Consider the following 23,979-nt stretch of genomic DNA (forward strand, 5'->3'; position numbering starts at 1 on the left):
TACCCTCAAGGTCTTTGGAGACAGCGGTTCAGGTATAGAAGAGCGTGGAGAGAGGTGAAAACAAGATAGGAAGGATTCTTGAGGAAAGTGGGACTTCAGGAGGTAATGAGGCATTTGTTACACAAATGATCCAACCAAAGGAACTGCATGTTGGAAGATGCAAAACTGAGGGTGGGAGGAGAGGAAGAGTGACTTGGTTGGAGTAGAGCTCAGTTCAAAATTTCAGCCAGTTGTGCTATTATATAAAGCCTTGAAATGAGTGTGAATTTACTTAATTTGCGATGGTAAAAGACTAGAAACCATGGATAGTATTTAAGAAGGATATTGGGTGATGTGGTTGGAGAGACTAGAGAATGTGTGGAGTGGACTGGATAGCATACACCTTACTCACAAGTAAGGGTCTGTAAAACCTTGCTTCAGTGATTTTACAGTTTTGAGCACTGAGTGAAACAGCCTGCTTCACTCGGTGTACATGTGAGTGGATCATACAGAATGAGGCAGTGTTACAATCAGATGTTCTGCATTGGCTCCTCATTCCTGATTTCAAACTTGTTCTTTCCTTTTCACAGAACTAAGGTTTATTTACAGGACTGAGGCTTCATGTACTGGCCCAGGTTCAAAGACTGCCCAGACGATAGCTGTCTCCAATGAAAAACGTTCCACAACCTTTCTTTTATTAAGAATATTTTTACTGGCAAAGTCTCTCTCTTATGCCTTATGAAGCGTGATGGTAACACAGACTTCCTTATTCAGTGCACATATTATCAAATCATATAACATGAGGCAGCACTTCTGTGGAGTGCTGACTCAGTCCATCTGCACCTTCACAAATCATCCTGCTTGTGCACCTATACGTTAAAATAAAATGTGATCCAATGTACACATACACAAAGTAAGGCTCCGGGATTTGTTTGTTTTTGCTCTTATGACATAGTCAAGTCAAACCTGATTTTTTTCCACTGTACCACCAAATATACACACATGAGGCTAATGTCCCTGTCAAGTCTCAAGCTTCTACTGCCTCCAGCTGAAGTACAAGAGAAGCTTTTAACTAAGACCTGGTCTACACTATGGGGCTAAATTGACCTAAGTTACGCAACTCCAGCTACGTTACTAGCATAGGTTGACTTATTATGGTGTCTACACCACGCTGGGTCGACGGGAGAAACTCTCCCATCGACTTACCTTATGCGTTTTGTTGTGGTGGAATTTTGGAGTTGACAGGAGAGTGATCTGTGGTCAATTTAGCGGATCTTCACTAGACCCACTAAATCGACCCCCAGTGGATTGATCACTTCGGCGTCGATCCCCAGTAAGTGTAAACATATACCCCTAAGTCACACTTCTGTTTGTCTTCCTCTTCACATGGGAGAAGTGTACCTTTTCACTCCCAAACTGATGCACTGTGTATGCTCAGGTTTTCAGAAATATGTCCCCTTGGACTGAACACACAGAAGATTTCAGCTTGAAAAGTAAGTTTTTGAGAAAGTTAGAAACTAAGGCCACGTCCAGACTAGGAATTAAAATCGATTTTAGATACGCAACTTCAGCTACGAGAATAACGTAGCTGAAGTCGAATTTCTAAAATCAAGGTACTCACCAGTCTGGACGGCGCTCCATCGATGTCCGCGGCTCTCCGTGTCGATTCCGGAACTCCGTTCGGATTGATGGAGTTCCGGAATCGATGTAAGCGCGCTCGGGGATCGATACACCGCGTCCAGACTAGACGCGATATATCGATCCCCGAGCAATCGATTTTAACCCGCCGATGCCGCGGGTTAGTCTGGACGAGGGCTAAGGCACTATATAATGGAAATTCTTGTGGCCTTTAACTACAGACGACATCACCATACACTGAGCATGTAACTGGGAATGTAGGACTCAATTCAGCAAAGCAGTTAGGCACATGCGGTAAATTAAACACATGAATAATCCCAATTCTTTTCAGCAAAACACTGAAGTGTGATTAAAATTAAGTGCTTTGTTGAATACAGACCATAATGAGCAGTTGGGGATTTAGTCGTCTTAAAATACTTATTTGTCCATCAAAAATCTTTTTCCCATTGATTTGATCTGAACATGTCATATATCACATGAGCGCTCATTATCTGAAAAATATCAAAGTAGCCTTAGTTTCTTTCCAAATAGGCTAGCTGGGGAGCAAATAGATATAAAAATAAATAAATAAATTCAGGGAGGTTTATTTTACAGAATTCATATGGGTAAGTTTTCTTTAAAAATATTGTCAATGGTAAGTGATATTCAAAAGGGGAATTTTTCTTTCTGCATAAGCCTTATTTTTTTGGCAAAAGCCAGCTGGAATTTTACTTTCTTTCGTTATGAACAGAGAAAAACAATTGTCATACTGGTACTGAGGAGGAGGAGGAAAAATGCAACTAGCCGTAGGCACTGAAATGTGACTTGGAAATATGTCCTCTGGGTTTTATAAAAAAAAGTCACTCAATTTTGTATTCTTCTTGCCTTTTAGTATGAACTGGCAAACAGTGGCCATAATTACATAATTTATTGATTGTATCCAATCATAACACAGGCTATCAGTTATCCCATTGTTCAGCATATAGATTATGTTGATTGTTGTTCTGGTTTTGCTTCAGGAAAATGCAAGTTTTTAAACTCTCCTGTGACATGCATTTGAATTGACCTTTGTTGCTCATTAATTGGTGTTGATTCTAGTGACTGGAGAAACTATACTGGTAATTTAGAAGTACAACTGTAGTAAGGCTATTTGGTTAGTTATTTTGTGGATGGGAAAATGGACAGACTGAAATATAATCATTTCTGCTTCACACAGGTTCAAATTAAAGATATTTTTTTCTTCCACTGCGTGCTGAGGTGACTTTAATTAGCGTACTGTTCTCATTGCAGTTTTTGGATTGCCTTGAATAAATACAGGAATTTTATGTGAGCGGGCAAAAAAATGATATTGTTTAACATAAAGCTTTCAAAATGTGATTTACATTCTTGAAAATTAATAGTATCAGAGGGTAGCCGTGTTAGTCTGGATCTGTAAAAGCAGCAAAGAATCCTGTGGCACCTTATAGACTAACAGACGTTTTGGAGCATGAGCTTTCGTGGGTGAATACATGCATCTGAGGAAGTGGGTATTCACCCACGAAAGCTCATGCTCCAAAACGTCTGTTAGTCTATAAGGTGCCACAGGATTCTTTGCTTTTTGAAAATTAATAGTAGGCATTGCTAACTTGGTTTATTAAATACTGTAATTTTATTCCCTATTTGTATTAAAAGTTTAACGAAGTTTAGTTTGTACTACTAAGCTTATTTTGCCGTTAGAAATCTAATTTCTGCATTGAAATGACAGTAGCCATTTAATCAAATATCAACTCTTTGTTTGCAAACTGGTCTAGTTAATTGATTTAAAAACTTTGAACAGTTTTTGTTCTGTCTTCTTCACATCATTTGTTAATTCCCCAAAGGTATCAAAAAACTCTTCCATTTCCCTCTGGAGCATTTCATTTCTTCTTTCTGCATCTTCCCGTGCCCTCTCTGCATTTCGCATTTTAATCTCCACCAGACTGTACCACTTCCGTTGCTGACCCAGTTTTGAATGCAGATCCTTAATCTCCGATTGCAGCTCTTTGTTCCGCTGCTCCAGGCTGTTTGAAAGATAGACATTGCAATTTATAGGGATCTTTTTCCTGTCTCTGTTTCATGAGCAACCTAAATTTTTAAAAACCTTTTGGTTTAAGCATGTGATACTATAAATAGAAATGTGTAGAGAGGCACTTGTTGTCCCCAAAGCAAACTATGTTAGGTCCCCCTTCAACATGTTGCTGATGCATTTCTCTCCCATCATCTTCATGATTTGTCCAGTTTCTGCAGCTCAGTGAGTTAATGTACCAAACCTGCTTACAAAATTGTCTTTCCTTTTCAAAAGTAAATGCAATTCTCCATTTTATACTCATGCTGGTATATCTTGTATTGCAGTGTAAAAAGCAATTTTGTACATTTCTTGCACAAATACCCAGATGCTTTGACTTAGGTTGTGTGCAATTTGTCTAATATTAAGAGTTATGGAAGAGAGGGGCTATAAGTCAGTGTATAGTCTTCTCTTAAATCTATAGGAAGACCTACTTCCACAAGCAAACAGTTGGATTTTACATCAGATTTTAGTGGAATCTCACAAGTGTTCAGGATCCTTGCACACCCTCTGTATCTAATGCTGAAAAAACTAGCAGCTGTCAAAATCATTAACCCCTTTGACTATCCTATGAAATTCAGAAACTTCCAACAAATCTTGAATATTAGACAGATTGCACTTCTCCTTTATTTTTAGGGCAAATTTAAATATCCCCATCTAAAAATCACTAAAATAATTATTTCAGGGTATATCATCGCTTAACTATTCCATTTGGATAATTTAGCTGAAATTTTATAGCTGACTAATTAGTGATTGCATCTGTTTAGAAGTTATGGGTATTTTTTGTATAATAAACAGATGGCATTGTTCAGCTGACTGAGCACAGACTTAGGAGCTGCTGCATTCTTGTTCTAGGTCTACCTTTGACTCAAGTGGCCTAAGGTAGGTTACTTTCCCTATTCAATTTCATGATACAAAAAATGAGAATCGTACTTGCCAACCTTCCCACAGACCTGTTGCAAAGAATTTTCCTTTAAAGTTTATAAACCGCTGTGCCAGTGCTTAGTATTATTATTGTTCATATCCTGGATTATTTCCTCCCAACCCCAGACCAACCCCCCAAAGTACTGCTCTTCATGCTGACTGAAAGTGGGGGGGGGAAGAGGGGAATTCCACAGTAGACTACAGATTTTATTTATTTATTTTATTTGTAAATCTTTGTTCTCCAAGACATTTTCCAACCATCTCAAATGATACTGGCTTTTATTAATTTTAAATAAATTACATTAGCCTAAACCCTGTAACATGAGTCAAAACTGGTCTCTTGTAAATACTGGACAGTGAGAAACTTTCACTTTGAAATGTGAAAAAACATTATTTCTATTACAATAGTGTCCAAGGACCCCAGTTGGGGATCTCTTGGCAGTAGGCACAGTACACACAAACATCACAAAGTCACTGCCCAAGAAAGCTCATAGTCTAAGATTCCTTACCTTGTAATTTTAGCTTCATACTCTGCCTTCTGCTTGGATGTCTGCTTCTTTAGGCTGACAAGATGGTGCTGCACTGAGGTTGAATTTGCTGAGAAGTCATTGGTGGTAGGAGATGCTTCACTGCTGTTGTCTCCTGGGCCATGTCCCAAGTTTTCCTGTAGTCCCAAAACATAGGAAGTGGCTGTGTTAGTTTCTTGGGACTCTTCTGAGCAGGTAGACCTGGTTAAATACCTTGAAGTCGGGTTTTCTTCAAACATAATTTCACATAGGGAGCCAGTCCTGGATCCCTGACCAGTATTGCTCATGCCCTACTGGCTTTGCAAAAGAATCTGTTCTGTTTTGTTATAGAAGAGCTTGTTTTTCATGCATTTGCCTCACCCTGGACTGTGAAACTTGTCTTCCTCGCCACAGCTGTTTGATGCTTTTCAAATACTTGGAAATTGTCCATTTTGTTGGAGCCTGGATCTTGTTTCAGTCTCTGATTTTGTTTTTGATATGGAATGGGTGACGCCTCAAGTTGGTGTGCCAGTCCACTGTGCGCATGGCCTCATTGCGCTGGCTTGTTCTCATCCCCAGGAGACACCGCCTCTTTTGTGTACCCGCCATCTTTTCTGTGTAGTATAAATGACATCTGTGGGTGGCACATTTCGTAGCTGTCTGAATTACTAGTTGCATTCTTCTCTGATAAATTTTCTGCTGTGGTAATCTTGGCTGTCAGTAACCTGGGCGGAAGGGGATATCTGTCTGTATTCTACAAATACAAGGCTGCCTATGTTCCATGTTGCACAGATTATGGAAGAGGCATGTTAAAGCTGTTCTGGGTGCACTGTGTCTAGCCAGCCTGGCGTGAGAAAAATTGTATGAATGGAAAACAGCTTGATGTGCTTTATCACTGACATCAACTGTTGCACATTTTAAAGGAAGCAGAGGGTAATGGTTCAAGTAAAGCTATTCAGTCTCTCTTCAGCGCTGTTGTATCAAGGACAAGAACTCTGAGGTCAAGAAGCTTAGGGCTCTTTTTATCTACTTACACTTCAGCTTCGGTTGGACAAATTAGCATGGATACATTTTAAATAAACATTTATTTTTTTAACTGCTCTTTTCAGAGGATAGTAAGTAAAGTACAGCTTCATTTTATGGATAACCAGAAATAACTCAAGTACAGCAAACTAAATAGGAAAAAAAGCTTGTAATTACAGTTGAAATACACTTAACTTTAAACTAAAGCAATTTAATAATAATTTGGAGAGCCCTTTCCCTCAGCCATTTGGTACAAGGAACAAGGTGAAGTTTGAATAGTGGGCAAAATTACCAATGTAAATACCAATACAAATAAAGTCTAAGAAATTGGCAGAAAATTTAGCTGGCCCAGCTACCACATTTATTTATTTTTTTTTGTATGTTTTCTTCCAGATTTATCACATATCTATGCTGAGTCCCTCTTTCTGATGTTCTTACTATCTTTTCTGTTAACCTGACTCAGTGTTTGTATTTAAAACAAGAAAAAACCCTCTGGAAGTGATTCACACAAAATAAAAGCTACTCCACATATGCTTTAAAAGTATCTCTTGAGCCTGTTGCTTTCATGAGCCTCTTTCTAAGAGTGGTAGGCTGTTATATTATCTGTTTTATTTTAAAAGGCTATGTTATGAATTTGCTACATCCTAGATTTGCATGTATTGGATTTTAAATGGTGGATTAGTCCCACAGGAAGATACAAAATTGAAAGTTGGTCCCCTTTGCTAGAGAAAAACTGGTCATCACCTTTCCATTAGACTCCCTAGTCTACTGGGAAACTTTGAGAACTTGAGTGAAACTGCCAAATGTTCATAACCCTTTGTAGGGGAGCTCACCATCCTTCATGGAATTTTTCTTTCCTCAGACCTATAAGCCCTGCTGGACAAGGCTCATACAGCTTTTAGTCAGATAGGAATACTGTTTTGATTGATTTGGGCTGGTTTAGTGGAATTTGACTACAATTCCCAACCGCCACCAAGGCAGACTTCATCATCCACTAGCTGTGCTTTTATATGAGTTTTAAGGTATCTCCCTCCTCTCAAATGAATAACACACTATTATTCATCCCACTGTGCCCAGAGCTCTGCTAGGTGCCTTCCAGATCATAGAAAGTAAATGAGACTTGTGAAATTTTTTCTCTAAGCCTCCTCCATAGAAAACAGTTCTAAAACTTGAACAAGCAGATTGAATATTCTGTAAATCTGAAGAAGACTTGAGATTATGATCATAAGAAGAATCGAGAGATAAGAACTACAAACATACTGAGGGCAAGAAAACTGCTGACTTGAAGGAGTGGGATCCACAGATTCTGTTTTGCAGAAGTAAAGTAGTGAGTAGATTAAAAAAATCAAGAACGGCAATTGCTACCAAACAAAAGCCTTAATACCCCAGAGACTTTTTTTTTCTTGGAATAACGTCATTGCTTTACACCAGTTGTATGTTTCATAAATAACAGATGGCTGAAGTCTCTGAAAAATGAGATTCTCTATCTTTTACGATAAATTACTTTCTGACGAAACAGGTGTGTGTGGGAGAGAGAGGCAGACAACTGTAAAGGAGCACCAGCTGCTACTTAACACAAATGTGAAAGACCTTCTTCCTCTTTTCATTCAAATGTAGAATTTCTTGTCAGACATTCTTTTAACAGGACCGTTGGGCTTCAGCTTTGTCATCACCCCCCTCCCCTGCCACTCCCAGCCTGGGGTGACTGGGCTCAGGCTGGCTCAGGTTTCGGTTTCCCCTCCTGGGGTGTGTAGTAAGTTTTTGTTATCAGAAGGAGATCATGGAGCAATGAAGTTTGAGAACCCCTGAAGTAGGGCAAACTACATGTTCAACTGGCCCTGACAGAGTTATTTAGAGGACACTTTCTGCCTTAGAAGTGACTTCCTATCACATCCTTTGACTATCTTACTCTTCTGTCACTGTTTTTATTTTCTGCAAATGACATCCTCTCTGGTGGTAGATGGAAAATAAACAAAAATAATTCCTAAACATTTTATAATGCTAAATCTTTCTGAAAGTATTTACTGAGGACTTTTTCAATGGCTGTTTCAGACTCAGCAAGTTTAAATCTGTGTGCAGAAATCATCTGCAAAAACTTCAGCGTGCGGCTTCTTGAGGATTGCATTGGAGAAGATGGATATTGGATGGATTTGGTCTTTCTGGATGGGTCTCTTACTGGTTTCGCAAAGTTATATTCCTGTGTTTTATGTAGCATTTTATCACTATCTGAACTATTGTTAATTTGTAGTGTGGTAGTACCTAGAGGCTGCAGCCCCAGTGTGCTAGGCACTGTACATACATAAACAGAAATGGCTGTGCCTTGAAGTTTGCAATCTAAGTCGCTGCCCATGTTCATTAGACACACATTTTGCCTGACAATGTACTAACTCAACCAAAGAAGTACAAGTGACTCAAGCATCACTTCAACATTTCATTCATTCATTCTTTTTTTTTTTAAATTTTATGTATGCTCGAAGAACAGGAGTACTTGTGGCACCTTAGAGACTAACAAATTTATTCAGCATAAGCTTTCGTGGGCTACAGCTCACTTCAGATGCAAAGGTTTTTCATGTTTCTCTGTATGTGTAAATATCTCCTGTCTGTGTGTTCCATTCTATGCATCTGAGAAGTGAGCTGTAGCTTTGCAATTGCTCTGTCAATGCCTCTGGTGCGCAGTCCACAAGAACACCTCTGTAGTAAGGGGTGGTGGTGACAACAAATCTGAGAACAGTGCACCTTGATACAGGAACTGCTCTACTGCATTAGCCCAGTGGCAAAACTGGCTGATCTAATCTGGTATCTTATTTCTAGCAGTTGCTCATTTTGGATGCTTCAGAGAAAGGTGTAAACAACCATAGTTGTCAGTTATGTGATAATATGACTATCATCGAAGTATCTTCCTAATCTCAAGCATTTAGTGATCTGTCTGCTTGCCCAGAAGCATCAGAGTGGACATCCATACATATACTTATACTTCAGCCAGTGTCATTGTTGAGGATATTCTTATTTATCACCTAGATATTCAATCCTTTTGTTGAATCCTGCTAAATTGTTTGCCTCTGTCTTGGGGCAGTGAGTTCCATATGCTAATTGTATCTTGTGAAAAAGGATTTATACAAATGAGCCCCCTTTCCCCTCTCTCACACGTGCACACACTCCTAATCCCAATGCTTTAAGAAAGTATATCAAGAACTTCAAATTCTCAGAGTTAGAAAACAGATGTACTGTATGTTATCTATGCCTCTATACTTTTGCAGAAGATAGAACTAAAAGCCACTAACAAATCAGTTTGATAGGGCCGCTTGTGTGACATGTTTAGTGATCCTGAATATTATTTGAGTGCTGACATTATGTTCGGTGTGCTAGAAAACAGGAGCAGATGCAGTCTTTGCCCCAGCAAGCTTACCATCTAAATTATATGCAGACAGATTGAGCATTCTTGTATGTACACTGCATACATACATATATTAGGATGGGTTTCATGTGGTCAGTGGGTTTTCTTTAATGTAAGGTTGTAATTCTAGCTGATGGGGTTTGGTAAAGCATATCAATGACTCTAACCATTCGAGTTCCTCAGACCAGTGTCACCAACCATAAGTGGCACTAATTGGTGTCTTTGGCACTCTGCAAAGCAGCCGAGGATTGAATGGGCATTGAGAGTTAATTCCCCTTTTTCACCTTGAGAGGTAGTCCACTTGGGTCAGGCGTGGTGGGGAAGTTTGTTGTGCTGGACCTATGCTGTGAATGAAGAGAGGATGTCAGAGCTGTCTCCTGGTGTCAGTGCTAAATTCATCCTTAATATTAACAACTTTTTGAAAAAATCAAACATACGACTGAGTCTGGGAAATCTCTGACAGCTCATCTGAATGGGAAAGTTGAATAGGTGGCAGGCACCTTACACAGAGATTTGTGTTCAGGATTCTGGAAATGGTCTCAAACTGAGGTCAGCAGCAGGCCATAAAAGTGAGGGTGCAAAGCCAGACAGCTTGATTTATGAACACAACCAGAGGCGATTCATGGTTATTCGCATATAGTGCCTGTAAATCCTGTTAGAGCACCTACCTGTCCTGGGCCTGGCTGGTGAAAAGGAAAGGACAGTCTGGTCCAACCAGCTATTTAGAGAGATGTATGCAAACATTCCTGGGGCTTGACAGATCTGACAATCTAACTCTGGTTGACGGAAATTAGTCGTCATGAGGGTCTCAATATTGCCAGGTCCATGGGGTTAAAAAATCATGTCAGAACCCAAAAGCTCATGAGACTGGACTAAAAATCATAAATTTGGTTGTTTTTTTTTAAGCAAAGAAAATATCACATTTTTGGTCAATCTTCCTGGTGGATGAACCTCCTTGGCCAACCCCCAGTGTATGTGTGTGACAACCACAGGATGAAAATTCAACCTCCAAAAGCATATGCAAAAATGCAGGCCCTGGCTCCGTGGTGCACCTGTTCCCCATGTTACTCCTCACTGCCAGGTTCTAACAGTCCCCGAGCCCCTGTCCCCATCTTCAACCTTCAGAGGAGGGAGGATTCCCTCAGGGTGTCTACCTCCATTAACGTCCCCATCCTGCAGTGTGTTGGGGGAATGAAGTTGCTGCTGCTATTGAGCTTGGAAGGGATGGGGAGCAGCTGTGCTGCTCCATCTCTGGAGTTGTGACTCATTCAGGGCATGGGCTGCCTTGGGGAGGAGGTTGGCAGCAAAGGGGAGCAGGGAAGGGTAAGAGAAGAGACCATATGTGCATCCTTCCCTCCAGCCCAACTATGCTCTCCCTTCCTTCAGTGCTGTTGGGCGCCTCATAATGGGCAAAGGAGAGTGGGCCAGGCAGTGTCCCAAGAGAGGGGGAAGGGAACTGGGCAGGGGGTCAGTAGCCTGATGGGGAGGGAGCTGCTAGAAGGCATCATTTGGAGGGCAAGAGAGTAGGGCAGGAGCCTTGCCCAGAGGAAAAAGCTGCAACAAGTCCCCATGCTAAGTGTAGGGAACCATGTCCTGAGTAGGGGAAAGAGTCCTTCTGATCAGTCAGTAGGAAAAGGGAAATGTTCTCTTCTCCCCCTCTCACCAGTGTGTGTAGACTTTGTCCATTTCAGATTAAGTGCCCTGAAATGTATGTGTAAAGGTGCTTGGATACACACACGATTCTCCTTGAGAGCTCAGAAATCAGACCCCAAAATAGGATTCACTACAGAGATTAAAATCTTGGGATTCTGAGCCAATTTCATGATGTTCAGGGGCTTGTTTCAAGATTTTTGAACATGGAGGTTTGGGCAGCACGTACTCGTGATAACATTGCAAACGTTGGCAATACCAAGGCCTTGGAGGAATTCAATAGGAGCTGGAAGAGTACTTCTAGGAGATGGAGCACAACTCTCCATGCTGTCTAGCGAAAGAGATGGATCATTTACAGTAGTACCCAGCGTTGTTGTTGCCCCTATCCTCAAGTTAAACACCCAGTCTACAGGAACACTGCAGTACAAATCCCCAAAATGGCCTTCCTGAGAGAGTAAATGGAATAGGTTGTTTGCACTAGTTTCCTTCCAAATTAAAGGTTAATGACAGAAATACAAGTTGTATTTTTGGTTTGTTTGTACCCCGAGGCAGAGGAAGAACTTGGATTCAAACCTTCAGCTTGCATAGGCCTAGGATGTTTTGAAAATAGTTTTTCTTTGCACTAATTGTACATCCATTGGATGGAATGCAGGATGTTGTGTCCGGAATGACCTCTTCCTGGATTCAGAGATGCTGCCATGTGTGGTTAAAATGAAACATGCTTGAAATAGTTTTTTGTAGGAAAGTTACAGCATTTTCTCCTGATTCTGGTCTGGTGCCAGTTTCTTGCTCTTGTGTTTCTCTTCTGATCTCTAAAAAAGAAGAGAGAGAAAACAATATAGTCCATTCACATTTTATCAGACATGAATATACTGTAGGCTGACTGAAGTATGAACTTCCCTGAAAGGTCATCAGCAGGCTACACTGTGGCTTACTGGGATGGAAGTTGGGGGTGGGCAATAATTTTCACAGGGTGGGGCACTCCACAAATTTTGGTAAGTTGTCATGGGCCGCACATTAATGGAGGAGGTGCGGGGTCTGGGAGGGAGTTTGGGTGCAGGAGGGGTGCCTGGGCTGGTACAGAGTGTTGGAGTGCAGGAAAGGGTGAGTGTGTGGGTTTTGGGAGGGATTTTGGGTGCAGGAGGGGGTTGGGGTGTGAGAGGGGGTATGAGTTGCAGGCTCTGGCCAGAAGGCACTTCCCACAGGTGGCTCCTGACCAGCAGGGCTCAGGCAGGGCTGCTTGCCTGCTGTGGCCCACATTGCTCCCAGAAGCGGTTGTAGCTGGCTGCTGCTAGCACATCTCTGCATGTCCCTTGGGGGGAGGGGTACAGACAGTTTCTGTGCACTGTCCTCGCCCGCAGGCACTGCCCCCACAGCTCCCATTGCTGGTTTTCTGCTTTCCAGCCAATGGGAGCTATGAAGACAGTTCTGGGGGCGGGGGCAGTGTGCAGAGCCGCCTCTCCCCCCTGCCAGGGGTGCACGGAGATATGCCAGCAGTAGCTGGCCAGTTCTGGGAGCAGTGTGGGGCCACAGCAGGTAGGCAGCCTGCCTGAGTGCCTTGCTGCTCAGCAGAACTTTTAACAGCCTGGAGAGCGTGAGGGAGCAGCCAAGAGCCTGGTGGGCAGTATTTTCCCCCCACCCCTGGTGTAAGTGAACTTACACGCCACACACACACACACACGTTTGACACTTCTGCTCTGATTAAAGGATATGGGGGGAAGTGGGCGGTGTATACGTATTTCAAAATCTAGTGACAATTTTGGTTCCTCTACAGGGAAAAATTAACATGTTGTTGAACATGGTTGTCAAAATGGGTTCTTCCTCACCTGATGCTGAAAACAGCTGAACTGTTTTCAAAGATGAGACCACAACCATTTTCAACACAATTTACAGAAAGGGGGATAGACGCCACTTCCCACCCAGGTCATCTGTTTCTGTAACAGTGTTGAAAATGAGGTTTTGTCAGGCCTACAGCAGCAGCAAATCAAGTTCCACATCTGTTATGGGCAAGAGTATACAAAGAGATGGGGCAGGGGGAGGAATTCCTAACTCCATTGTCACCTACTGCTAATTTGCTTAGTGTTGACAGATCCTCAAAGCCCCGGTTTTGCCCTGGTGGTGGAAGCATGGTGTTACTGAGAGCAGAAATTATTGCAGTGTCCCCCTGCAGTGTTCATACCCCCCAACACAAGCAAGTGTGTTTTTTCCAGAACTGTGCATAGAATGCAGTAGAGGGAAATGTGATCTGGACGTGCAGGCTGACTTTGGTTGTTGCATGATACTTGTTTTAGTGCTGAGACGTGTCTCTGGGTGGAAGGGTAGAGGATGTGCTATTACATGCTTTAATTTTTTCATTTTCCTGCTTTGTGGGTTAGATATGTTCACGTCCAACCTTAACTGACACAACAACATAGTGTTTTTGCGTATTGATATGAAGTGTTCCAACTGAATTGGATCACCAGGAGCTCAAGACTAGTATCATTCAACAGCACAGAGAGAGTCAAAAACAAGGGTGCTTATAAGAGACAGTGTGGTCTAGGATGGGTGAGTAAGGCAACATCCTGGGACTCGAGACCTGGCTTCGGTTCCTGGCTCTGCTTGCTGGGGGACGTGACAAGTCACTTTCCCTCCCTATGCCTCCATTTCCTATCTGTAGATGGGGATAGTGATACTGGCCTCTTTTGTAATGCACTTTGAGAGCTACTGAGGACAAGCACTCTCTAGAAGAGTTTGGCATTTTTATTATTTATTATTGTAACCCCCAGTTCAGCCCTGGTAGAGAGCCCAGAAACCTCCTGAATATCCTTTTAATTCTCACTCCTCCTGGAGTTTGCATTGAATAAAATATTCCTCAATTCCTCTCCTAAGTGCCCCTGTACTATCACTGCTTTTAAACCACTGTAACTGCATTTCACTGTAGGGGGTAAGGGGAGTCTGTCATCTCTATGTTAAAGTTAAGCACATCAGAATCCTTCCAGATGAAAAGCATCACCACATGTACAGAGTTATTTCCTAGATCCTCAAAGGTATTTAGGCAGCTAGCTGCCATTAATTTCAATGGGAGTTAGGTGCTGAAATATCTTTGGGGATCTGGGCCATTATGTGTGAAAGGAATGTTGTTTGAACTGATGTTATAGCTGCATTGGACCCAGGATATTAGAGAGACAAGGTGAGTGAGGTAATATCTTTTATTGGACAAACTTCTGTTGGTGAGAGAGACAAGCTTTCAAGCTACATAGAGCCCTCTTCAGGACTAGAAAAACCTGACATTTTTTTTTCCCCCTGACTAGCAGAGCACATGTGTGTTTAACCTAATGACCACTAGATGTCACCAGTTGCTTTTCTAATTTTAAGTTGCTGTAGGTGAAATTCATAGAGTGGAAATTTTCAGTGAGAAAAAATTGAGGTATTTCTCCAAGTTCAATAGTCATTTTTGACGAACCTTTTGTAAAGCAAAGTTAGGGGATATTTTGCCACTCCACATGTACAGAAAATGAAGATGGACATGGTGTATGTGTGGGGGAGGGGGAAATATTTATTAAAAAGACCTACACGCTCCTTGCAACGAAGGGCGCTGTGTGCTTCACTCAACAGAAAAGATGTACTTGGATGTGAGACTGTTTCAGACAGGTGACTTTGCAGAGCTATGAAAGGCACCCTTGTGTACAAGTGCCATACTAAATAAAAACGAGCTAGGAGTAAGGGCTTGAGTGTAGGTATAAAAGGAGTCTCCAGGAAGTGCTGTTACTCTCCCTCTCTCTCTCTTATTTCATCCAGCCTAACAATGCATGCCACACAATTAAAGGAAGTTCACAATATAGAGATTCTGATGAACAAGGAGCCCAAACAAATGAGTTTGTTGCTTAGTAGTTGCCCATTTACCTGCTGGCCTCTCATGACTCCTACTTAATTCTAAAACATTTAAAAAAAAATTAAGGGGCAGAGTGGTAGTTGTCCAAGTTACCTCCATCAGATGTAGAAGAAAATGAAGCAAATATTTGCATCACTAGCAGATTTACTCAGGTGAATAATTGCAGGAACGTTTCTTTACAATGTAGATGGATAATATCCAAAATTTCTGTTGGCACTTCTCTGTGTAGCCCTCTGAGTCCTGAGATCTGTAAATCTGACTCTTTCTACCTTTATTTGCTTCCAGATTGTCATCTTTATTTGCTCCTTTGCAGCAAAAGAGAAAGAGGAAAGTGAGTTATCTGTCTATGCCAAACAGGTGTATCATCTTTCAGTAGCTCTGCAACTGAGGGCATAGCTGAGGTGGGACTATACCTATCCTTATCCAACCCACAGGTACCCTGTCTCTAGAATATCTTTTCCATGATGAGCAGGGCTGGCTCCAGGTTTTCTGCCGCCCCAAGCAGCAAAGGGGAAAAAAAAACAGCAAAAAAAAAAAAGGCAAAAAATTGCTGATCGGCAGCACTTCAGCAGCAGCTCAATTGCGCCGATCCATTCTTCGGTGGCTGTTTAGTGGTCGGTCCTTAATTCCCTCTCTTTCTCTTCAGCGGCACTTTGGCAGCAGCTCAAAGACAAAGAGACGGACTGAGGGATCCGCCACCGAATTCCCAACAAAGACCAGGACGGCCGCTCCAACAGGGATGCAAGAGGAGGAGGATTTGGGTCTTAAAGCTCTGTGAAACCTACCATTAAAACAACAGAAAACCTTTTCCCCTCTTCTGATTTTACAGACATCAAAAGGGCAGAACTCTGTTCTTTTTGTTCAGGATGCCTTTTTGGGGAAGTGAGGGAGTGTCTTATTTTCCAGTGGGATCTGCATCGTAGCCATTTCATTTCTATACCTAGCCAGCCATGATCACTGCAGCTAAACTATAGTGAAATGGGTACCCAGACACTCATCCTTGCTCTGCAGAACTATTGGCATTTGCTGTGGTACCGGGCTATTGACAGCCATTGTATAAGAGAGCAACTGTATATGCAAGACAATAAATGTCTCGATTTTCTAGCTTCAATTTTGCATGAGAGGGAGAGAAGGACGTTGTCAGTTTCACTGAGCTGTCAATGGATGATCAGAAATTAGATGTGTTCTATAAACTGCACCGTCTGGTGCTGGTGTATGTGTGTTGGCGAATGGAAAGCCATCTTGGTCCCATCCAGCTAACAGGTGAGAGTGACAGAGTGGCAACACATGCAGCTTGCACATTTTTACGGTTTAACAAAAGGATCCTTACAAAATGTACAGAAATCTGGCTTGGTGTTTGCCTCTGTTCTTCCCTTCACTGCTTTTGACTTAAACAGTGGTTACTTGATTGCTTTAAAGGAAGTTTAGGTTCTGGGTTTGCAACTTTTTGGGACCCACCATTTTTTAAATGTGTAACTGGCTAAAATTGTTTCTTATTCTTAGTTTTGTTATTTATAAAATAACTCCTGCTGCATTAGAACTGAGGAGCACAACCCAGAAATGCAAAACTGCCTCTCCTGTGTTTATTTTATTGGAAACAGTTTTACTGTCATTGCCATTTAATTTTTGTATTAATTATGCAAACATCGAAGGTGAGAAGTCAAAGTCAATGTTGAGAATTAAGCCAATGCTAAGCATTTCTGAAAATCTCACTCTGTCTGCTTCAAAAGGCCATTCTCTTTAACTCGGGCTTGGAACTCCTGTTGATGGGAGCTACTGAATGAAAAGAAAAGATGAAAAGAATCTTAATGTCAGTTAAAAAAAAACAATCAGACTCCTGTCACTTGAGTGATGATGCCAGCTTTAAATACAGTCTAGACATCTGAAGTAGTCATCAGAATGATGTGACATTAGTTCTGCATTTCCAGCTAGCAGTTTCTTAAGTCCACTTTTATTTAGATCTCACTTTTCCCAGTAATGTATAACCTTGAAATGTTCTATTTTTCAGCAGGGATATATATATTTTCCCCTCCTGCATCTGATTCTGCAAAACTGTAATGTAGAGAAAGGAGAAGCCTTTTCTCTTGTCCCTTTTTGCTGATTTCGGTTGTTTCCTTTCTCTGACAATTTTTCTGTGCTGTGGGTAACCTCTTGTGTGAAGAACAATGAAAAGCACATTAAAAAAGATCCTATCTTAATGCCATTCATCTTATTACTGTTTCCTAAAAACTGGCATCAGGTGTTTGCTGGTGCAGAGGATAGTGGCTAATGTGGCTGGACAGATAGTATTTTGCCTCCAAAGTGCTATCAATCATAAGCAGAGCTGGTTGGAAAAGCAGATTTGTTTGTGAAATTTTCTGGCAGAAAATTTAGTTCCTTTCTGTTTTGTTGTTTATCTTGAAATGTTTTGACCACCTCTATAGCTGCTGTGGGGAAAGGGATGATTTTCTGCAAACAACGTACAGTATCATGTTAATGTCGAAAAATCACAATTTGGAATATTTCAACCAGCTCTGGTGAGTCAAGAACGAAGAATTTTGTTACATGAGATCAGGTCTCATCTAGTCTAGTATCTTGTTTTTGATAGAGGTCAGCACCAGATGCTTCAGAGGAAGATCCAGGAATCATAGAATATCAGGGTTAGAAGGTACTTCAGGAGGTCATCTAGTCCCTGGAATAGGATAATTTGCCCATAGAGGAATTATCTTCCACATCTCTGTCAGCTGGTGGTCACCCAGGCCCTATTGCATGAAGGTTGATACCCACCTCTTTTCATCCTAATGTAATTTTGGATATTCTCTTTATCCAAATAAACACCTGATTCTCTTAAAAATCGTACTAAGCTCCTGGCCTCAGAATGAGTTCCTCCACCAATTACTTATGCATTGTGTAAAAATGACAGACTCACAGAGCTTCAATGGGGACTGTGAAGCTCTTGTTACTTATTAGGCACAGCTGGTTGGAATCAGACACTGAATAAAGCAGAGCTCCTGCAACCACCTCACGCCATGTGTGATCGCTGAACACCACATGAGATCTGTAAGTCAGACACATACAGCTAGCTGACACTGTGTGAATGGCGGAAATTTCCCACAGCCAAGGTGTAAAGTGATGAGTAAAGAACCGAAGACAGAGCCCTGCGGTACCCCCATATACAGCAGGAGAGGAGAGAAAGATCCACACAAAGAGCTGCTGAAGGAACAGCTGGAGGGAGAGGAAGAAAACCAGGAGAGGGCTGTTTTGAAAGCCTAGTGGGCCTGTAATTAACATAAATTGTTAAAAACGGATGACTGGTGTGGCAGAACTATGGTTGCTTTGTTCAGTCTAAGAGCCCAGATTAATTTGAGGACAGCATAATAAATGTCACGAAGGAATGTTCTGGGGGCCATTAGAGCTGGGCCAGATTCATTTAGCAGATTGGCTAACTTTATTGTGCCCCGGGATGTAGACCGTTAGGCACTGAGTGCTGTATTTCTCTGCAGTGCTTAGTGTAGAGGGAAGTGTGTTTTATTTCTGTCCAGGCCAGAGGTGTGTGGCGGAGAGGCTCTAGTTTGTTGTTTATGTAAAATAGTCTAGGTAGTTTTGTTAGTTTTTTGTGTTACTTGCAGCAGCTACAGGCTCCAACTGCATTCAGGACCTCATTGTGCTAAGTGCTACACAAACACATCATGAGAGAGAGTCCCTCCCCACAAGAACTTGCAATCTAAATAGGCAACACAGATGAATGGGAGGGGAGAGGAAGCAGAGGCAAAGAGATACAGGGCTTGTCTACATCACAAAGTTGCAGCGCTGGTGAGGGGGTTACAGCGCTGCAACTTAGGAGGTGTACACATCTGCAGGGCATCACCAGCGCTGCAACTCCCTGTTTGCAGCGCTGGCCGTACTCCCGTTTTGTCTCGGGTGTAGAGGATCCAGTGCTGGTAATCAAGTGTAGACACTTACCAGCGCTTTTCTTGACCTCCGTGGAATAAGCAGGTATCCCAGCATACCTGAGGAAGCCTCTCTGGTAATCAAGCAGGTCTCCTTCCCTGTGGTTTGCAGGGGGGTTCGGGGAACGCGAGAGCAAACCGCGGGGAAGCAGGTCTCCTTCCCCGGTTTGCTCTCGCGTTCCCCGAACCCCCGTGCAAGCAGGTCTCCTTCCCTGCGGTTTGCAGGGGGGTTCAGGGAACGCGAGAGCAAACCGCGGGGAAGCTGGTCTCCTTCCCCGGTTTGCTCTCGCGTTCCCCGAACCCCTGAGCAAGCAGGTCTCCTTCCCTGCGGTTTGCAGGGGGGTTCAGGGAACGCGAGAGCAAACCGCGGGGAAGCTGGTCTCCTTCCCCGGTTTGCTCTCGCGTTCCCCGAACCCCCGAGCAAGCAGGTCTCCTTCCCTGCAGTTTGCAGGGGGGTTCGGGGAACACGAGAGCAAACCACGGGGAAGCTGGTCTCCTTCCCCGGTTTGCTCTCGCGTTCCCTGAACCCCCTTGAAGCCGCCCAACAGCGCTGCAGTGTGGCCACATCTAACACCACTTGCAGCGCTGGTTGCTGTAAGTGTGGCCACTCTGCAGCGCTGGCCCTATACAGCTGTACTAATACAGCTGTAACAACCAGCGCTGCAAAATTGTAGATGTAGACATACCCACAGTGATTGGCCTAAGATCAGGGCCAGTGGGAGAGCAAGGAACAGAACTCAGGTTTCCTGAGTCCAGTTCTGTATCCTGTCCACTGGACCCCACTGTCAAGTTTGGAGTTGAAGACTACTAAGGGAATATAGCTGTGTTTTCACTTGTATTTCTGTAGAAGAAAAGAGGATGAAGAAAAGAAACAAAGGAGGAGATTTTTTTCAGAGCGGTCCTCAGCAAAGATTTTCCTGAGTCTTCTAAGTCATGACCTAATGCTCGCTTTTAATTTATCTAAGTAGAATTCGTGAACAGAGAACTTAGTTACTGTAAGAAATTTGGCCAAGAGATTTTTCTAGTCCTGGGTTATACCTTTGGCAGAAGTTAAAGGAAAATCTACTTGCTCTCTCACTAAAAGTTCTGGAAATGAAGTACTGGTGCAGCACAAACATACTGTTCTGCAAGCAGCTCAGAAACATAAGAATTTTTCTGACCAGCTCAGCTAAATCTGATTTAAACATTTTTCTGTTTGGATTTGGCTGATTTGCTCAAATTGAAACATTTTGTGGAATTCAAAGAACTCCAAGAGGAACTCTGCTATGTTTCCTGGCAAATCACTCATCTGGTTCCTCCAGAATGAAATATTGCAGGAATTCAGTACCACAGAAATATTTGAATTTTTAGCTTTTTGCCCTGATGAAATTTTTTCTGCAAAAACTCACATTTTCATGGAACTGAAATGCAGTTTCCCAACCATCTCTCAGATTGAAGCTACTAGTGTGAGACAGGTTTGCATCTCCTTGATATTGTCCAGAGACAAAGGACATGTCTTCACTGCAATAAAAGACCCACAGCCTGGCTGTGGTGCCTGGGTCAGCTGGCTGGGGCTGGCAGGGCTATACAATTGCAACATAGACTTTGGGGTTGAGCTGGAGCCTGGGCTTTGAGACTGCTTGAGGGGAGTGGATCTGAGAACCTGGGCTCCAGCCTGATCCCGATCTGCTCCATTGCTGTTCTTAGCTCCACAGCCTGAGCCCTGCAAGCCCAAGTCAGCAGACCTGGCCTCTGAGACTTGGTGCTGCAGGTTTTTTATTGCACTGTGGACATGCCCAAAGGGTCTAATCCAACTCCTCTCATTGAAGTCAATGGAGACAGCTTGACACAGCAAAAGGAAGCTGTCAATAATTCTGACATGCAGTGGTGAACTTGAAAATTGGGAAATAACCACAAACTTAATGAAAGACAGGTAAAATCCTGTTCCGTGATAAAATCAGACCATGGCACTGTGCATGGTTCCACACAATGAATTTGTTCATGATCCAGCGATGACATCTATTCCAAAGTTCCTTTCCTCTACACAGAGCTGGAGGAGTCTGAATTATAGACTATAATTGCTACTCAGGGTGTAACTCTTGTTGATGTAATGCGTTAATGCACTCTAGAAATATAAACAGTACGTGCTATTCTGTATGTTCAGCAAGTGTGTAACTTGATAGTAAACACAAGAAAAAATAGTACCACTGGATGTGAGGATTTATTTTAACGAGGCTTTTCCTTAAGACAAATGTAAATAAAACTTTCCCTCAAGCTGACCTGATAGTGTGAGCAATTCTTCAGGGGAAAATCAAACAACGCTTCAAACGTCAGTAATAAAATGCTAGAACGTTACAAAAACTGGCAAAAGAAAAAAATTATCCCTGGCATCCAGCAAGTTATTTTGCTTGCTATGATTTGCAAAACTAGGGATCAAAGAGGTGACATCTACAACTGTACCTCATAAATAAAATCTTTTTAAGATGGTAAACTCTCCATGAGACCTGCTGAGTTGGGCTGGGTCTGCTTTCCCTGGAAGACAGACTGCATCTGAAACAAAGATTGGAAGAGCACAAGGGACAATCTACCTCTGCATTGCTGGGTTGTGGTGGCACAAGGAAATGAAACACTAAAATGTCACGGGAAAGGCTGTTCTCATAGAATCTGATGGTCCAACCAGAAGCAGAAAATACCAGGAATCTCCAGGAGGAGTCTGTACTTTCATTTTTCAATCCAATTGTGCAGACCCAAGAAGTGTGGATAGTTGTGATAAACATTGGGTAAGTATCTAGACTTCGGGTGCTTCTCCCAGACAAGGTCCAATGCTGAACATTTTGAATAGGGCTGTGCAAAACTTCTGCACCATAACCAGGCAAAACTTATTTGGTTCTTTGGTTTTGGCCCTGTTAGCAAAACCACAATGGAGGCTCACGTTAATCTGTCATTCAGTCTTTTTTTGTCTGCCCCTACAATCCATAAACAGTGTTGGGATTTTGTGGTTCCCAAATGAGTCAGATACTGGGCAGAATCAAGGGTCTTTGATTTGATTCAGTTGAACAAGGCTTTATTCAATGTGCACAAAGGGAGAACCCTGGGTACAAAAATCAGGCAGAGTCCCTCCAGCAAGGACCCCCTCCCATTGTTATTTTATAGCACATGGCAGTTACATAACAAGTTACATAACACAAACCTCTAACCAATCATATTTAGGCTTTCCATATATGGATTTGTTCCTCACATGCTTATACTTCTCCACTCCACATGTTGAGCTCACCCCGCACCCCTGATCTTCTCTAGAATGTTCCTAGGGTGGTGAGCCACAGCATGCTTCTTTATGCATAAGTACCTTGTAAATCACATTTTGTTTAAAATGAACATAAGCATACCCTTCAACAGCAATCGGAAGGGATACATTGAAAGGCTTAACTGCAACTAGTGTTTCTCTGCTGTTTTTTAAATCAGCCAGATCCACCAGTCCCGTAACGAAGATGTTGAAATAGCATTTTATAGTTTATTTATCAACTCTTGATTGACTTTGTCTGAACGCTGCATTAAATTGCTGGTTGTGTCCACTTCCGACCATGTCCCCTTTTGTTTTGAGTTTCAGGACGATACATATGCACCAAACTTCCTAGGAAAGTTCCCGAGACTCAGTGTGAACTGAAACTGATGGGCTTCACACAGCTCTGCTTTTGAATGTCACTCCTAAATAATTTTGATCACACTGTGTAGATATATCCTCCATGCATGGTCAACTGTTAACTGATTTCTTAAAGCAAATGTTCCATATGTGTATCTCCCTCCCGTCTATTAATATGTTTTCTGTGCTAGTAGCAGATTGCACTTGATCATTGATGCTGTGTAAATAGTTATTTCCTCTGGCCAAGATCAGATTCATATTGATATAATTAGTGGAAGTCAAAACAATGCTCTTTCAAGCAGGTTGGGAAACCATGCACATTTTTGAAAATGTATAGGGGGAAAAATGACACTTTGCAATTTTTTTGACCAGCTCTATTTTTATCCACGATCACAATTGCAGTAACAAATCTAGCTTTACTGATTACTGACTAAAGCTACACCTGTGCTTTGGTAGAGTGGGGCCTTAGCTAGCAAGAAAGTATCACCTCTGAGAAACTCACTTTTATATTCACTGTAGTGCCCTGACTGGTTGCACGCGGAAGAGAATATGGTACAATGTGATACGTGTTTGAAATGATCAGAATTTTATTCTGCCGTATGTCAGTCATATTAACAAAGTTACCACTGAGCGGATTGTGAAATAGGGTAATCTTGCTGGCATTTTGCTACATGATAAAACTGCAGTTCTAAATAAGTCTTTTTTCCTTCTCTGCTGCTTAAAAATAAATAAGAGACACTGATAAGTCCTAATCACTTGATTAAATTGCCTTTGCTAAAAGTTATAATACTGAGTCATTACCATCTATTTGCATGTACAGTAGTGGCAGTGAAAAAGAGAAAAATCAGTAGCAAAATCAGTAGTGGTCATAGCTTCAGGTCTTCTGCTCAGAGTTTAACAGTAGCAGGCAGCTAAAGGAGTGGAACACAATTAATGAGAGGACACATCTGCTTTTCAGGGGAAATGACTGGCAGTTGGAGAGAGCCCCAGACTTTCTTGTTAACCGAGTGAGTTGACAGAGGCAAAGAATCTTTCATATCACATTTTTTTATTTTTGTTCCCTGGACTCATGCAATGTCTTCAGTGAAACATCCTGAGATTTGTGCTTTGAAGGAAGAAAGGTTCCCTGCTAATCTGAAATTCTTCAGAAGAACTAATTTGCAAAATGTTGGGGCTAGTAATAAAACAGGATCTAAAAGAGGAGTTAAAATGTGATCGTGGGGATAATAGGAATTGCCAGATCATGGGTCCATCTACTGTCGTGTCCTGCCTTCAGCTATACCCATAGCCAGCACATCAAAATGGAGTATTATGGGCGTAAATGTTCTGAACAAGAAATAGCAGATGTCCAGAACGCTCTTGACTTTTATCCACTAGGGATAAG

The 23,979-nt window shown here is 42.1% G+C and overlaps 2 protein-coding genes across 5 annotated transcripts in view; one reads left to right on the top strand and one right to left on the bottom strand.

Moving 5' to 3' along the window:
• Positions 1-18,802, top strand: part of MAPK9 (mitogen-activated protein kinase 9) — a 79,366-nt gene extending 60,564 nt beyond the window's left edge. The window contains exons 13-14 of one of the 4 annotated variants that reach the window (XR_004001790.1): positions 11-102; positions 570-1,497. The gene's annotated coding sequence lies outside the window, so the exon portion shown is untranslated. Of the gene's footprint in view, positions 1-10; positions 1,498-15,332; positions 15,362-15,693 lie in introns of those variants that run through there. The other 3 variants (XR_004001792.1, XR_004001793.1, XR_004001789.1) reach the window with 3 other exon arrangements.
• Positions 3,197-5,896, bottom strand: LOC115656917 (rho GTPase-activating protein 24-like). Its single transcript, XM_030574190.1, has 2 exons — positions 5,113-5,896; positions 3,197-3,635 (listed from the first exon to the last, which is right to left on the bottom strand). The coding sequence occupies exons 1-2, from the start codon at positions 5,415-5,417 to the stop codon at positions 3,383-3,385; spliced, it is 558 nt and encodes a 185-aa protein (XP_030430050.1). The 5' UTR covers positions 5,418-5,896; the 3' UTR covers positions 3,197-3,382.
• Positions 18,803-23,979: the final 5,177 nt, after the last annotated feature.

Source organism: Gopherus evgoodei, chromosome 8, assembly GCF_007399415.2.
Source record: "Gopherus evgoodei ecotype Sinaloan lineage chromosome 8, rGopEvg1_v1.p, whole genome shotgun sequence".
NCBI lineage: Eukaryota > Metazoa > Chordata > Testudines > Testudinidae > Gopherus > Gopherus evgoodei.